The sequence below is a fragment of the Carettochelys insculpta genome, chromosome 1, assembly GCF_033958435.1.
Source record: "Carettochelys insculpta isolate YL-2023 chromosome 1, ASM3395843v1, whole genome shotgun sequence".
NCBI lineage: Eukaryota > Metazoa > Chordata > Testudines > Carettochelyidae > Carettochelys > Carettochelys insculpta.
Genome location: NC_134137.1, coordinates 287,988,725 through 288,005,961, shown reverse-complemented (window position 1 = coordinate 288,005,961; position 17,237 = coordinate 287,988,725). Strand labels below are relative to the sequence as shown.

General features: G+C 45.4%; 1 protein-coding gene across 1 annotated transcript in view; it reads right to left on the bottom strand.

The window, feature by feature from the left end:
• Window positions 1-16,320, bottom strand: part of SLC5A8 (solute carrier family 5 member 8) — a 43,570-nt gene extending 27,250 nt beyond the window's left edge. The window contains exons 1-8 of the mRNA XM_074983972.1: window positions 15,552-16,320; window positions 13,946-14,011; window positions 8,112-8,163; window positions 7,439-7,506; window positions 6,867-7,021; window positions 6,559-6,699; window positions 2,424-2,553; window positions 1,198-1,286 (exon numbers count right to left, since the gene is read on the bottom strand). Of these exons, the coding sequence (XP_074840073.1) occupies window positions 1,198-1,286; window positions 2,424-2,553; window positions 6,559-6,699; window positions 6,867-7,021; window positions 7,439-7,506; window positions 8,112-8,163; window positions 13,946-14,011; window positions 15,552-15,890 (1,040 nt within the window). The 5' untranslated portion in view covers window positions 15,891-16,320. The remainder of the gene's footprint in view (window positions 1-1,197; window positions 1,287-2,423; window positions 2,554-6,558; window positions 6,700-6,866; window positions 7,022-7,438; window positions 7,507-8,111; window positions 8,164-13,945; window positions 14,012-15,551) is intronic.
• Window positions 16,321-17,237: the final 917 nt, after the last annotated feature.

Here is a 17,237-nt window from a genome sequence, read left to right as displayed (position 1 = left end):
TTTGCGTGGCCATTGCGAAGTTTGGGGCACGTGTAGACACGGCCTCAGGGTCAAGATAGAACTCTGCCGGGAAAACTGCTGTGTTCTGTCGACAGATTCCCAACAGAACGCATTCGTAGTGTGGATGCTCCCTAGTTTTGTCAAGAGCACTCTGTAGTGTAGACCCAGCTTAGTTTGTAAACAGCCTTTACTGAGCAGAATGTACTTTGGCTTTAAAATACAGTTCTGAAGGTTTGGAAAAGGAAGGCTAAGCAACAGAACATTCTCTTAAACTGCAGCTGTCTTGGGTCCCTGTTTGGCTTCAGGGATTTAGAAGCACAGCTAGTGAAGTGGCCAGACTGTACTAGCTTTGAAACAAGGTGAGGCCTTGCCCACACTTCTAAAATTGAAGGGCAGCTGCTGCAGCACTTTAAAGTGAAAGTATGGCCGTGGCCTGAATGCCAGAAGAGAGGACTCCCAGCGCTCTGTGTAAACCTCATTTACACTGGGGCTTTGCAGACCTATAATTTACTGCTCTGGGAGGAGAGAGGGGGCCAGTAGAAGCCCATTTACACAGGCCCTTTACAGTGCTATAACTTGCTTCACTTGTTTTTCACACCCCTAAGTGAGAAAATTGCAGTGCAATACAATGGCCATATAGCAATGTTCCCTCTAATTTTTTCCATTCAGGGTCAGAATAAATTTTGTTATGTGCACCAAGGCATGTGTAGATGTGCACCACCAATAGAAACACAGGCTGCTGGCTGCAAGGGCTCTGCTAATCAGCTGGGCAGCACCTGAATCTCTCCGGGATGGCCATCCAAGTGCTCAGCTTACAGGGAACACTGCAGTTTAGGCTTACCCTAAATGGCGTTGTAAATTACATTTGCCACTAGTCTACATTGCAATTTTCAAGTGCCATATTTTGCTCATGACAATTAGATTTATAGCACTAAGGCTAAGGGTAATCCTCTTGAGAGTGTTTATTAGCAGTGGAGACCAAAACGCTTCAATGCAAAGAAATGCGACACTCCACTGGTGAAGCCTGAAAAGCGTTCAAGCCCCATGCGTTAAAGAACTTCTAATTTTTCCCTGTTTAAATACATCAGCATATGCATGCAGGGAAGTGAAAAGCAAAGAGCTTGTGGAAATACAATTTTTGCTCTAACAAGCATGCATAAAAACAACCACTGAATGCACTAAGAATGGTTACGTTACCTTAATGTCCCACTGTAGGCACTGGCCACAAAAAGCCCTGGTACCCCTGGAAAATCTTGTAGAATATCCAGTACCAGATATGGCATAAGCTGAAAAAATTCAGATTGAGAAATATTATAATTTCACCCTCTCTGTATTCTTGCTTCTAACTTATTGCTTTTATGATGTATCCAAACTGCCTGCTGCCCAGTTATTCTATATTAAATACACTCTGCTCTACACTTTATTCAGATGGAAGGGACCAATACCTGACAAGCCAAAAAGATACTCCTCACTGCTCCCTTCATCTGGCCCCAAGACATGGTCCGCCATGGGCCAGGACCTGGAAGTGGTAGGACTGAGAGGAAGTGCCACTGCCCCTAAAATCTTCTCTTCCGGCTTCTTTGTCATGATCCTCTGCCTCCGTAATCCCAAACACTGAATGCTAACTGAGGTGAATCTCTTCCCCCTACCCAGTCTAGGGCACATCCTCGGAATGGGGGTTTGGGCCCAGTGACTGATGGGAGCTGAGGCACAGAGCCTCTATGCAGACAACCCTTTTCTCTCTGCATCTCCCTTAAGCCATGTGACTCTGAGCGGTAAAAGACAGACAGAGGTTGTGGGGCCCCCGGTGGGAGCAGCCCCCACCCTTCTCTCAAAAAGAAAACTACCGAGTCCAGGTCTGCATTAGACCTGAAAGTCGATCCTAGATATGCAATTCAAGCTACAACAATTGCGTAGCTGGATCTGACTTATCTAGGATTGACTTATCTGGACGTCCTTACAGGTGGAGATTGACAGGAGAAACTCTCCCGTTAAGCTTCCTTGCTCATTGCAATACTGAGACGTAGAGGGGTCAACTGTCCACCCCTGAGAGTTTGATTTCATGTGTCCCCAATAGGCACATGAAATTGAAACCTGGAAGATCAACCCTGTCTGGGTCAATCTCCCAGTAAGTATAGAGTTGTCATCCGTAGTTGTCCTTGTGCTGTTATCACTAGGGAATAAGAGGATGTTGGGTCCTTATCTTATTAACTCTCTCTTCCCTTATCACAAATAAAATATACTCCTGACTATCAAGAGTCCCAAAATGTTCCCTAACTTATCTTTCCAAAGGGACAGATCCTGAGAGCACCCACAACACTGGAAATGTGTGTGCTCAGCTTCCCACCTCAGGAACAGCCCCTCAGGGCAGCCATTCTAATTCATCCCCTACTGTTAAATCACCAAGAGGCTTAGTACTAAACCTGGTCTGGTGCTGACACGCGCTTTGCTGTCCACGGGTCGCAGTTGTGGTAGATGGAGTACATTGCTAAGCCACAAAACATGGCACAGACAAGAATGGTCCAGAGTCCCAGGAGATTTATATAGAGAGAGCTGCACAAACATGAAAGGAAACAAGATTAAAGAGTTAGCCATGGTGCTCTTGGCACCTTGAGCAAACACTGCGATTCTGTAATGTTGCTGAAGGTGAAAATGTCTGACTGTACCTGCGTTCACTTCCTCAGCGGCAGGCAAAGCAAAGAGAAACCTTATTAACTGACCTAGTTTAGTGCTAGGATCTGTCCGGCCGGCAGAGCAGTGCAAAGCGATTAATACACAGCAACGCTTGGAACAGCTGAAAACCATGACTAGCCATAGAACAACTCAGAGACTAGGACAAAACAAAGCGGCAGAAATGTAGCACTTTAAAGATTAACAAAATGATTTATTCAGTGATCAGCTTTTGTGGGACAGACCCACTTCATCAGATCAACCTAGGAGATGAGGAGATGCTCTGCGAGCCCCTTCCAGACATGGTGAGCAGCTAATCAAATAAGCAGCCATATGGCAGGGGATTGAGTCTGGGGATAACTGGCACTAGCAATTGATCCACAATATGGCTCCAGATAAATTATCACCTAAAACACTTATTCCAATTTTGGTACTGTATAGCCAGTCGCAGAGGTCCACCCTTTAATGGAATCTGATCAGGAGATCATGTGACATCTGTTGCTATTCTGCATGTCTCGCCGTATCTTCTTCACTGCAGAGCACAGGAAGTTAGAAGGAAGGGAGCCACGCCTTCCCCACTGTACTCTGACCTCAGAGGCAGTTTCAGGGATGAATAATGCTACTTGCAGGCCAGGTTTACACTAGATCTTTAGGTCAATTGTAGAGACGCAATTCCAGCTACGGCAAGTCCCTCGATATTCTTGGAGATTTGATGTATTAAACTGACTCTATTTCCTGCAGAGAGTTACAGCAGAGACAACAACAGCCCACAGATATAGGGGGTAAAAGGCTTCCACTTCCAGCATTAATACAACCTCTGCTACCCTAGGTCTCCATTTAGTGATGGCTATTCAATGGGGCTGACAGCCACAGCGGGCCTGGGGGCAAGGTGGGAGGGGGGCCAGATGCACACCCCCAAAAGGGGCAAGGCCAAGGGCGAAAGAGATGGGGCCAAGTGTAGTCAACTCTGTGTGCTGTCTGGATGGCAGTGCTGTCTTCACCTCACAGCCACGTGGAGTAGGGCGACCGTATCTCCCTGTCCCAAATACAGGATAGGGAGGTAAGGTGGGAGGGGCGGCTCCTCCCAGCTCTGTCAAGCCCCGAGGAGCCCGGAAGGAGGCAGCAGCTGCCAGCACTCCCAGGGAGCCCCGGGAAAGCTGCAACCGCCAGCGATCCCCCGGAGCCCCAGGGAAGCAGCAGCCACCAGTCCTGACCTGAGGAAGCTGCAGCTCCGTGGGGAGCGCAGGGAAACAGCAGCCGCCCATGCTCTCCCTGCTTCCCCAAGGCTTGGGGAAGTGACTTCCGCCAGCAGCTGTGCCTCTGCACCTGCTGGCAAAACAGGGCAGTGGGGGGAGGTCCCAAATACGGGACAATTCATCCCTTTTAAAAAATAGGTCGGGATGCCTTTTTGGCATCCCAAATACGGGACCGTCCCACCCCATACGGGACAGAACGTCACCCTAACGTGGAGCGGCAGAACAGAGCTGCTGCAGCACTACAAAAGAGCCCGGAGCTGTGTCCCCACCACTGCCAAAGCAGCAGCAGCGGTGGTCAGAGTTCTGGGCCCCATTGAAATGCCGAACCCCAGGGCAACTGCCCCTTTTATCTCTCCCTTTCCCCAACGCCCTGTCAGCAGGCCTGTGGCTATTCAAAACACTCACACCTCCAGTCTGTATTTTAAACCATGTGGGGCGGCTGAGGGGTCAACAGACAAGGTTTGTCTGATTTGTGTCTTCATTTAAATACTACTTCAGAGTGATACACTCTGGCTTAAGATGAGCTGTTCCCACTAATCTGCATGAGTAATGCGGAGCCACAGACTTTCGGCATTATAGCAGGAAAGACTATGGGACTCTCCCCTTCTAACAAAAATTGAAGACTTCAACACTCGACCCAGTGTATGCTGCCTTTGAAGAGCCCTTTGAAGCCCAGGCTTGGTAAGGGGAAAATAAAAGGTACTGAACGATTACACTGATGAGTCAATATCACACCTGAATTTAGCTGAATGTCTGAGTCTTCCACCTTAAACACCTGTATGTCTTTTAAGTGACTACGTCATCGCTCACAAGAATCCAAGTTGCTTAGTTGTGCTTTCTGGTGGAGTCAGATCCTTTCGGAGGGAGTCAAGACTCCTGAGGTATTTTTTACTATCCCCCAGTTTCATGCATTAACAAAAGGCATGGGTTGGGGCCTATGAAATAATTCATTTTGTGAGACCAGTTTGTCATTGCACTGCAGTGTGCTTTGTAAATCCCTAGCATCAGCATAACTAATGTGAGTGCAAATTGCTACCATTCTGATCTGGTAGCCTTTTACATCTACCGTGCACTCGTGCAAATGACTACACAAGGAGCGGGGCAATACCGAACCTTCTTGTGTGTATTTTAAGGGTTTTGTGAGCAAAAATTAGGCAGCTGTTGTATTGCTGGTGTTCACACCTGTGTGGAGATGCTAAAAATTATCCTTGCCTCAGGAAATGATCAAACTCTCAGGCACAGGTAGGGTGAGTAGCAGCTCATGTGCCTGGGAACTCAAGTGCCATTTCTTGTAGGAAAGCTGACAGAAGGGGACTAAACAGGAGATCTCCATGAGGTTTCCCTTGCAGATTTCCAGAAGTGCTCCGCAATGAGAGAAGGGCTCCTTCATTAGAATGGAAAGACCTCAGGGCTCATTGGCAGATTCCTAGGAGGCTTGGGCCTTCTAGGTGGAACCACTGTATCTCCACAGCAGCTGTGGTCAAATGACTCCAATGGTGCCATACCCCTCAACTCACTTCTGAACCACTTCCAGGATGCATTTAAAAGATCCCATTGCAGAAGAGGCGGGAAGGGTACAAATGAGCAACATAGTTTCAGCTGAAAGGGATGCTTGGAAGAGTCAGTGTCAATGACAGACAACACAGGCGCGATGCAGGCAGCTCTTTCCAGTACATTAGTAATCCAATATAGAAATGAGATGTTCCACCTGTCTGTGTACAGGCTACACTTCTGAACAAAGCAGCATGACCAAGGAGCAGGCACTGGTGGTAGAGGGGTGATGCATATCAACTCATTCCTGTTGTAAATATGATTGACTACTAAAGTAGTTTTTCTTACTGCTTGATCTTCAACCATTTTAATTCTAAAAATACAGCTTTCACCTGGAGGGAAAAACTTTGATAAAATTATCTTGCCCCCATTTTTACCCTCCAAAATGCTATCCTTTCCTAAACTTTATTGTAATGGGAAAGGCTTTTGTTTTTTTAGACTTTTTCCATGTTCACAGAGAAAGCTTACAAATTTGCCAGCAATCCTAAGGTCCTGAACTCTGACCTAGAAGTAAAGGTGGAACAGTTTTATTCAGAAAAATCTGCAGTTCCCAATGCATGGAAAACAGAACTGTCACCCGTATTCAGCTGCTTTCAGCTTCAAGACATGTCACTAACTATTCTGAAAACAAAGAACATGATTCTTCAGTAATCGTATCATTGGGCCATCAGTTTCAGTGGCTTTATGATCAAATCCTTTAATGTTTATTCTGGGAAACTCCCAGCCACTGATTCAGGTTTAATATAGTACCAAGCCAAGATCTGGTGTTAATAAAAGCTTTGCGCAAATAATAACTATACAATTTGGTCTCTAGGTTGCAAATGAACTCAATACAGTTCTTTGTATGCATGAATACCAGCATCATGAAACCACCGGACCCAAAACTGGATGTTGCTATAACTTATCAATCCTGGCCTTTATTCTTCGAATATTCTTTTGTCCTTGTTCACAAAGCAGAAAGTACAGGTTGTTACTCCCTCTGTGAGCAGGTTTTATATACATTTAAAGCAGTCATTTCAAAATCTCCCTTTATGGCTAAAGTCAGGCACTAAGGAATTACATTTACTGTATGCAGGCTTACAGTTTTGCTTGGAACCTGGTTTTGCAGGCAATGTATCTCTGCACTTGCGACTGGTTGACCCCGTACATGCCAGTCCAGGTGAAGGTCCCACCTATGATAATGGTCCAGAAGGTATGTCTTTGCAAGGGATTAGGATTAAAGCTAAATGGGAGGAAAAAAATAACAGACTCAGAATACGGGCATAAGATGGTACTTCTCCCTCTCCCCCAGTCAAATGCATTCCAGTGAAAACCCTGTGTGAATGCAGTTTAACACTGTCAAGTTTGTTGAAGCTGGTCATGTTTTAGCCTAGATATGTACAGACTTACTCCCAGAAGTTCAATCTTCCTCCCTGGTAGGAATCATTTAAAATCTGTCCGATTCCCCCTTGAACCACCACAGCACGTATAATCACAGATGCAAATCCAGCTACCATGATTCCGACCTGGAAAACATCCGTCCACACGACTGCCTTTAGACCACCCTGTGTGAGGAACAGCAGAGTCAATGTATAGCAGGATCATGAAATTAAGATGCAATTATAAATTTGGGTCATTCAAATGTATGGGCCAGTTCATCCCAACCTGTGGAAAATGACAGGGTAAGGGCTGGGTGAGGTGATTGGTTTCTCTTGGGCCAACTGACTCCTGCTCCACAGTACCACAGAGATAACCACAGCTGGCCACAGCCTTTCCTGTATGGGAGTGGGCAGAGCCACAGACAGAGAGGGTTTTCCACATGCAGTCTGGAGCAGAGGAAAAGATGACCTGGCGCTCTGTCTCCATTCAAGCTTAAACACTATCTTTGTGTGTTACTTTCCAGCGGAAGGTTGTTCTGTATTGCAACTGAACCGTTAAAAGGGCAAGTGAGGGAGAGTCTTAAAGATGAACAGTCAACATACCAGTGTGCAATAGAATGTGCAGACTACTCCAGTGGTGATCACTGCTCCCCACAAGTCAAATCCTGTGACTGTAAAAGAGACAAAATGTACAACTGCAAAGACTGTTTTTGAGATGGGGGGAAGTCAATCCCTTAACATTCAACCAGATTTCTAGGGTGAGCTGGGCTGTCTGACAAAATTTAAAACCATTTAAAATAGAAAAATAAAACATAGTAATGATAGCACTGAAATGATTTGAGCAGGAAAGCCCAGTGCCTTTGACAGACTAAGAAGAAACCGACTCATAACCATTATTGGCATTGACTTTACAAAACTGCTGCACAGTTAACAATACTTTTGCATCTACACACTAATGTCCCATTCATTAAAAGGGTAGCATATAAGGCTGCATCCTAATCTTTATGCTCATGAGTTATCTCATTGCTAGACAGTAAGGGAGTCCCATTCAAGTCAGGGTCACTGAGAGCTGAATTTGTCCCCAAGTGCTGAAGTCTTCATTCAGGCTAAATAAATAAATAAATAGGTATTTTGGATGTCTTCTTAATTGGGCACACAGTTACTTATCTTTATGTCTCTCTTAAAAATGTAATAGCTTTATGTATTGTGAAAAAATAATAAAATAAAACAAACTACCTCGTAAAATGGAATATAATTAATACATTTTCCTTTTTACCTTGATTCAGTGCCAGAGCTGGAGCATAAATAACAATTCCAGTGTATAAAATCTAAAGTGGATAAAAGATACACTAAATAAAATGAAAAGCAACTTTTTCTATACCTACTTAAACTAATTTACCTATAGTATACATAAATAAAGTTATCAGTAGGTATACATGGAGTCTATATCACCAATACTATGCAGTATTATAATTCCTATCATTTATAGTGGAAAAAGCCAGAGGCTGCCTACTGTTGCATTCTTCATGGTACACTGTTCCTAAAATGAACACAAGAATGACTCTTAAATACCCAGGCCCTCTTCAACTTTCCCTGGCTTGTCTATCAAATTATCGTATTGTTTAAAAAGTGCAGTAATCACATACAAATGCCATGCTGCAGAAACCGGAGAACAAGATGCTGAAGCTGGCAAGTACTTTGCCAAGAAATTGCTTGAAATCCTGATGGTGCTTAATATGCAAACATGACTCAGATTAACCAGGCCTATATCTATGGGATTAAATAGTCATTCTGGTGTAGTAGTTAGGGTTACAGTCACAGCAGACTGCCGACAGGGGAAGGTGACATGCACACACAGGGTTCTGAGCAGGTCTGATTTTCCTTCTCTGGCCAGAAAGCTCGTGAGAGACTATACTGTGTTTCAAAGACTAAGAATAAGATACACCAAGGTGCACTAGAACCTGAGGCCCCTGCAATGGCAGGGAAATGATTAAGTGAGATCTACCCAGAAACTCCTGACAAGTGACCTGCACTCACATGCTGCAGAGGAAAGCAAAAACAAAAAACAAAAGAATCAAGCTCACTGCCATTCCAACCTAGGGAAAATCCCTTCCCAACCCCACCTACTGCAATCAGCTAGACCCTCAGCATGTGAGCAAGAACCAGCCAGCCAAGCACCTAGGAGGTCTCAGTGCCACCTCAGAGCCCTGGCTAGCTGCATCCAATGCCTTGTCTGCAGCCATAGCCATCCCTGGAGCTTCAGAAGAGGGAGGATTTAAAAAAAATAACTCTCGGGCTGTCAGTTTGGTGTCACTCCCCAGGACCCAACACACACAGGTGTGGCTTGGAATAAACAGGTGCAACTTCCATGTAAGTCTTTGGACCAAATTCAACAAGAGCATCAGCAGTGGGGGAAGTAACACATTGAGGAGTTGATTCTGTATTCACGTGTACCTATTTAACAGGAATTAAATCCACTGGCATCAACGGAGTTCCTCCTGGTTTACAGTGGTGTGAGATCAGACTCTGGATCATGAGTAAGTAGTAAAGTATCACCACCTACACTTACTCAGGGTTCAGCAAGTGTGTAAACTTATACATATGCGTTCTCTCCTACGATCTGCTTGCTGTGCAACACAACAAACAAGAGAGGAAAATACAGCCAGTCCCCAGCTCCTTTAACTTGTACTATCACATACCCAGCCTTCTAGTGGTTTACCCACGTAATATTCCCTATTGATTTCAGTGCACACAGCACCTGGTTAAACCATCAGCTGAGTTTGCTTTTTACCCACAGAATTCTACCATTTACAATGCTTTGCAGATTTTGGGATAGATCTTTGGCCTGGTTTAGGCTGATTTACACTGTTCCCGTAGCATAAAGAAACCATAAACTCACCTACGACAGGCTGGCAGAAGATTTCCCCTTTGTTGGGGAATGCTCCGGTGACCGTAGGGTTGCCAGAGCAACTCCTACGCCATCCCCTTTCCATGGTCACCTCCATCAATGCCCCCTATCCCTGGCGAAAGTAGGCTTTGCCAGGGCAGCCCTACACTCTGGCAATCCTCAGGTGCCCTTGATACTGTGGGCACCCATGTTTAACAAATAGCTGCTCTAACTCATGTTAAGGGCCAGACTTACTCTGGAACCGGGGAAACACAAAGGTGGTTTATAGCCACCTTTCCCCTTTACTCTTTTCCTCGGGAGTGCAGGATGTGTCCCCCCACCACTAAGGAGCTAGCTCCACAGTTAACACCATATTAACACAACCTGCACTGTTTTGTCACTTCCACCTGTTTCCTGACCAACCCCCACCTAACCTGTTGCCTTCACAAATTATAGAGTACCTGGCTGTAAGTAGCTGTCAGCTTGGCATGGCACAGCAAAGGTTTGGAGTGAATCAGCACATGAAAGGAGCTATTTCATACGCAGAGAGTAGCTTCCCATCTGCTTTTTGGAATCCCAAACAAATTGTGTTCTTGCCACTCTCATCATCAGATTTTGTTTAAATTAAAAGAAGAATCAAGATCTAATCTTTCAACTTCTTCATTGTCTTTAGGTTGTGTTGCTATATTAACTAAAAATGACACCTTGATGGCTATAGGACCAATAAAACTATATCAGCAAAATGATAAAGGGCTACTGGAGGGTGGGGATGGATAGCTCAGTGGTTTGCACGTTAACCTGCTAAACTGAGGATTGTGAGCTCAGTCTTTGACAGGACCATTGAGAACTCTGGAGCCAATAGATTTTTCAAAAAAGAAAAAGGGGGCGGAGGGGCGTAGATGGTGCTTGGTCCTGCCAAGAGTACAGGGGACTGGACTCAGTGACCTTCTGAGGTGCCTTCCAGCTCTATGAGATGTATATCTCCATATATTCTATTCTCATTTTTTTAAAATCTTCCTTTCAATGATCCAGACACTGTAAGATACAACCTTTAGCACCAAGAAATATATATATTCTTGGACATGTTTCTGATATGTATTGAATTATTTTTCTCTGAGCTTTATGAATAGCTTGTCCCATTGTTAGCCTTCAGTCTCGTAGTGAATATTATTTTACAGCGAGATGACATCACTATTCAAACATAGTGATGTGCCAGTGTGGCAGTCATGGAGCACTACAGGTGAAATGCACTATATGGTGCCTCATGACTGAAGGCACCTGCCACTATATAGTGCAGCTTACCTCAGCACTAATCACTATGTAGGCAGTCATGCCTGGGTAGCTATATATATCTTCTGTCATGCCTGTTTGGTGTGAATCACTAAAGTTAGGCAGCTGGAACTAAAGCTGTAAAACACAGGCAAAAGAAAAACTGTGAAGAAAAATATAAAACACAAAGAAATGACTGTTTGCACTCTTCACCATTTTCATTTATTTCATAAGAAAATGCAGAAAACAGGAGATTAAATACTGGTAACACCCAGGATCTGGTCAAAATGAGGCCCATAACTGGATAAATAAATACAAGCCTCCTTTTCTGCATGCACAATTGTCTCAAATCTGTCTATGTTCTCCTTTGCTGGTCCGTAAAACTACCAGTTCTTCCTCAATGCTATGGGAGTTTGAAGAACTGTGGCAAGAGCAAAGGGCGCAACATCTGTACCCCAGACTTTGTCTTGCTTCATTTGGCTTTGAAGCAAGTACTTCTTCACAGGAAGACGAACCAAGGCTTTGAAACTTCTTGATATTCAGGAGATTTTATCACACTCACAGCAGCAGGCCTGACCACAGCGTTGTAGTCTTCAGACAACGCAATCTCTTTGGTGATAGCCCTGAAGAGGCAATCGCCATTACTATTGATCTTGTCTAGATTATATGGTGGACTCAACTTTGCTTGACTTCTTCCGTAGCTCTTTGTTTGGTGATGGAATTGGAATTTGCAGTTTTTTACAGGCTGCTGCTCGCCAAGTAGCTGAGGTGGGTATGAAGGGCTTGTCAGCAAAATTCTTACCCATAATTCTGACATCCATGTCTGCAGGATACGATGTTTTTTTCACAAGTAGTAGCAGGCATGGAAATTACCGGCATGTCTTCATGGATCTCACTGTATGATATGTCAGTGTCTGCGGGTTTGATGTTGGTGGTGAGTTTGGAGGCTCTTTCATCTTAGAAGGGATTTTGTGCTCATAAAAGGCTTTTAGAATCGAGCCATGATGTTTCTTCTGCAGTTTATTGCCTTTTTCATATGCTGTGGTATACAAGCCCTTTGAGGTTTTTTCATGACTGTATAAGGGCCCAGGCAGGGTAGTTGGTCTTTATCCTCCTTCCTCTCTGCCCTTTGCATGTTGTAAAGCTGGCATCTGAAGTGCACTCCATTAAATCAAGATCAGTGGGAATCTCATCATTTAAATCTTCATTGTCATCATTGTGCAGGCAATGCCTGGGCAGCACATGCTTCGTGGCATACGTAAATTCATAAGGTGTAACACCTGTTAAGTTATGCCATGATGTTTGGAATGCAAACAGGACTCCCTGTAGCACCTTTGGCCATTCCTCTTGTTCACCTTCAAACACTGCTAGCGTGGCACCCTGAACTGTCCGATTTTTGCGTTCTACAAGGCCAGTTGCCTGTGGGTGGTAAACACTGGTGACCCTCTGCTTTGTTCCTGTTAAAAGATGTAAATTTTTCAAAACTTCGTTATGGAACTCAGATCCCTGGTCATTGATTTGTATTTTGGTGCAACCAGATCTGCAAATCAGCTCATAATGGAAAAATGCCACCTCTTCAGAATTCTTATTCCACAGAGGCTTCACCTCTAGCCACTTAGAGAAATATCTGCTACAATACAAATACACATGAAGACCTCTGGATTTTGGGCATAGAACACAAATCTACGCCTACTTAGTGCCATACTATATTTGGTATGGGCACACTCTGATGTTCTGAAGCTGACTTGCACATTTTTGTGGCCCCTTTCTGGCAGTGCTCCCAGGTGGCAACATATTCTTTAACATCCTCATTCATATTTTGCCACCAGAAGCCTGAGTCTAATAATTTCCAAGGGGTCTTAACATGACCGATGTGCTCTCCCAGTGCCTGAGCCTGTTTTGCTGTTCCTAACCCTTCATGAGCACATTTCAGTAGTTCATATCTTATTTTCCCTTGTCCTTAATAACCTTAAAGTATCAGAAGCCAAGGGTCTCTTTGGTTCCATAATATCATTGTATTGGTAATGGCACTCTCCATTCCTTATTGTGAAACTCCCAGCTTGTTGAATAAAATTATTCTTCACCCCAATATTCCTGACTCGTTGAACATGCTCAGGGAACTCATTGCTCGACATGTAACTTTTGATTTCTTCATAGTTGGGTTCACCACCAACCTTCCCTGCTTTTCAGATCTCACCATCTTCGATTGTCTCGCCGTTTTGGAAAGATCTCACCATTTTGGAAGGGGTGAGTCCTGATTAACAAGTTGAAGTACTGGGTAACAGAAAGTAACTGCAACAGTGATAATTTCAAATAAATAAATTTGGTTTTAAAATGTAAGTGGTCAACTGCTCAGAAATGCCTGCTCCTCTACCATTCATGGTGGAATGCAAATTTCATACCTTCAATGGCTTTTTCTATGCATCCATCGCATGCTCTATGCATCACTTCATTTTTCAGGCAGTGCACACTATATAGCAAATGTTGGCTAGCATGAGTCATTCCCACCCTGGCAAAAGTAACTAAATTTAGTGTATGTTCACTGGGTGAGGTGCACTATAAAGAGCTTTCTACTGGTTTAGTGCCTCCTGCCTCCTATACCACTATTCTCCTAGTGCTTCTTCTATCTCTGATGGGTTTGTACTGCGTTACTGACAGGGACAAGCACCAGTGCCAAGTAGCAAGCAGAGAGCTGGCACTGAAACATGTACAATTCAATGTTCCTTAGATATTCAGGTTACTCAAGGATTTTCTGGGCAGGGAACACAAAGCCATCCAGGACAGTGTACACTCTCAAATTCATTACTAGGTAGTATGAAGAAATTCCTTGTTTCCGTCTTTCATGTCAATTTCTGACATTTCACAAGAAGCTTAGCAATCACTTACCAGTTACACCACATCAGATAATGCTAAAGGCTATTTAAGATCAAAGCACCTGCTTGAGGTTTACTTGCCGTTTGTATAATGAAGAGGACTGTTCCACAAAGACGTAGATAGTTATTAAATCGAAGCTCTAAATACTGCAAAAGAGATGAATAAACAACTTTTATGTCAAAATTTTTACATTTATAGAAAGACTATTAAGAAATCTCATGTAAGAAAAGATATTACTGTACAGCAGAGGTAACAGTTTTGATATCTACGTGTATGGCAGTTAGCTCTCATGGTCACCCTGATCTTGTTTTCTGTAGACATCATTGTCCTTTAGTTACACCTGAGGGAAGCTAGGTATTTATCTAGTCCGTACAAGATGGAATACACAGAACAGACCTGGGTAATTTTAAATAATTTTACGGACAATAGTTGTGCATTGTGACCGGACTAAATCCAGCCATTGTTATGCCTTTAGCTACAATCCTATCTAGTTGTTAATGAATGTAACTTTTTTATTGTGAGGAAGACGGAAAAGCTCTCTCTCCCCAAGAAAACTGACAGCACTTTCATTTGCACCTGAACAGCTGCCTGAGATGGCCAGAAGGCTTTCAGTTTATCTGGGTCATCTAAAGCAGGATCTCCTGTACTCTTACACCACCACCAGCACTTTGCCAAGGTATTCACTGTCTGTTAGCATTATGTATAAACCCAACTTTTGGCTCGGCATAGAACAGACAGTCAATAGGATGGACCCTGACATTTTTACTTAGTTATTATTATCATTATGCTTTTCTCTCAAGCCTGGTCCTTGACTATAGCTTGACCATAAAATGTGCACCTTGATAAAATATAATTGACTATCCCAGTAGATGATGATGATTATCCAGATTTTATAAAGCATGAACCAGATCCTGCTGCCTACAGTGCCATCTGAAACTCACAAACCTTAACTGATAGTCAGTCTTGGCTTCATTTTTTTGCCCTGAAATTTCATTCCCCTGTCTTAACAGAAACTTATATGTACAGTTTACTAGTCAAACCAATCAATCAGTGGAGACTCAAATAAGCTCATTACTTCAAAAATCAGGTGTTTGTCTTTGAGTCTTTACAGTTGTTTAAACATCACTTAAATTTTGAACGGATGCATATACAGAGGCACAGTTTAACTCTACAGTAAACAAAAAGCCCTGATCCAAGGACCTGTTTAAGCACAAGAGGAAGGCCCAATGAATTTCTCAGGACTGACTTTAAGCGTATGATATGTTTAAATACTTTGCTGGGCCTCAACATAATTAAGGGGGCTTAATTTGGAGCATCCAGACCTAGGAACTTTGGCTTCTATTTTAGAGGGCTTCTCTGTGTATTAGTATTAGTATTAGTATTAGTATTATCCCAGTCACCAACCAATCTGTTTAAAAATAAATCCACTGCTTGGATTGAGGTTTTACAATCTCCTGGACAAACCCAGAAGACTTGAGAGTTTGTTGCCACAAGAAATTAGAGGGGTGGGGGCCAGGACTGCTATTTGCACTGCACTGAGGAAATGTCCAGGCGAAAGGACAGGCTAGGAGTGAGGAGAGACCAGCTGGGGGAGCGCTCAGGATGGGTGGAGTAGGGAGGGCTCAAGACGGTTGCTGAAGGGAACTAGTACTGCTGAAGTGGGGTGAGGGCGGCAGCCCCTCTTACCTCGTAGGTGCTGGTGATGCCCAGCTTGTAAAAGACGGGCAGGAAGACCTCGGCGCTGATCACCACCACCAGCAAGTAGCTGATGGCGAAGATGCAGAAGATGGCCCCAAAGCGGTAGATCTCCGCCGGGGTGCCCAGCACTGTGACCGCCGACATGAAGCTGGCGGTGAGGGACAGCGACACGGGCAGGGCGCTCATGCTGCGGCCGCCCATCAGGAAGTCCCGGGAGGTCTGCTGGCCGCCGCCCGCGAAGGCGTAGTACACGCCGATGACCGCGGAGACCAGCAGCATGGCCCCGAACACCACATAGTCCCACACGGTGAAGTGCCCGATGCTCATGGCCCAGCCGCCCAAGCGCTGCCGCGGCGGGCTTGTGTTTAGCTCTGGGGCGGCGGCTGGTCGCGGGGGCGCTACCCTGGGCTTGCGCCGACAGCCAGAGAGTCCGGCTCCGCGCCCGCGGCCTGCGCGTCCTGTGCCTGGCGCTGGACACCCCGCTCTCAGTGCGCCCTATGCCCGGCGCTGCGCACCCCACTCGCTGCGCGCCCTCTGCCGGGCGCTGCGCACCCCGCTCTCAGTGCGCCCTGTGCCGGGCGCTGCGCACCCCACTCGCTGCGCGCCCTGTGCCCGGCGCTGCGCCCCTGCTCTCCTGCGTTCTCAGCGCCCTGGACCCCGCTGAGAGCTCAGGCCCCGGGGAACTTTCTCCGCTCCGCTCCCCTTCCCGGCCCTGGTCCCTGCGCACACGTGCGCCCGGCTGTGCGGCAACAGAGCTGCGAGCACCAAGAGCTGTGAGCAAAGTCCCAGGTGAGAGTGGCTGACAGGAGCCAGCTCAGCAGGGGAGCAAGAGGTGCGCGGCCTAGATCCACCCCCCCACCCCCGCTCCCTCCTCCCAGCGCGGTATCGCGTGGGTGCACTTTGGGAGAGCCGTCCCGGAGGAAGAGTCACTGCTCAATAGTATCTCGTCTCTTGCGCCACGAATATTGCCTCTGGACTTTCTCGAGAGGGAGGGAGCTGTGAGCAGGTGTGACTATGACCTCAGCCCTATCGCTGGGGGGACAACGTCGTTCATTTCAACATCCTTGTGCCTCCCACCCCGGTGATGAAAAAACGAGTCGGGTGGAGGAAATTAAGCCGCTCTCAGAACACGCACTCACCTTCTACCCAACACTTCCCAGGATTTCCCTCCCCCGCACAAAGCACCTGGAGGAGTTCTTCCTGGCTGCTGGTATGGCAGGGGATGGACTGATGCGGAGATCAGTGGTTTTCAGCCTGTGGTCGGTGGACCCTTGGGGGTCCAAAAATTAGGATTAAGCTTTCCAACGGGGTCTGCACCTCCCTTTGAAAGTTTTTAGGAGCCTGCACATGAAAAAAGGTTGAAGACCACTGCTCTAGTGTGTAGCCATTACCTATAATCCACTGCTTTTTACATATTACTGAATAGATGTTGTCGCCCTACAGGGGGGCAAGTGGCAAATGCCTTCATGGTCAGAATCCCATTTAATATATTTCCTCTGTAAAAACAAAAACAAAAACAAAAACAAAACCCCCACCCTTCCCTTTCCCCATACTCAAGTAACCTCATGGTCAATACTGTGGTTAGTGAAGGTACCTCAGAATGAGGCAGTTCACCAATATGCATCTTCATTCACCAACAGTATTTGGTCGCCAGGAGAAATAAATAATGCCATT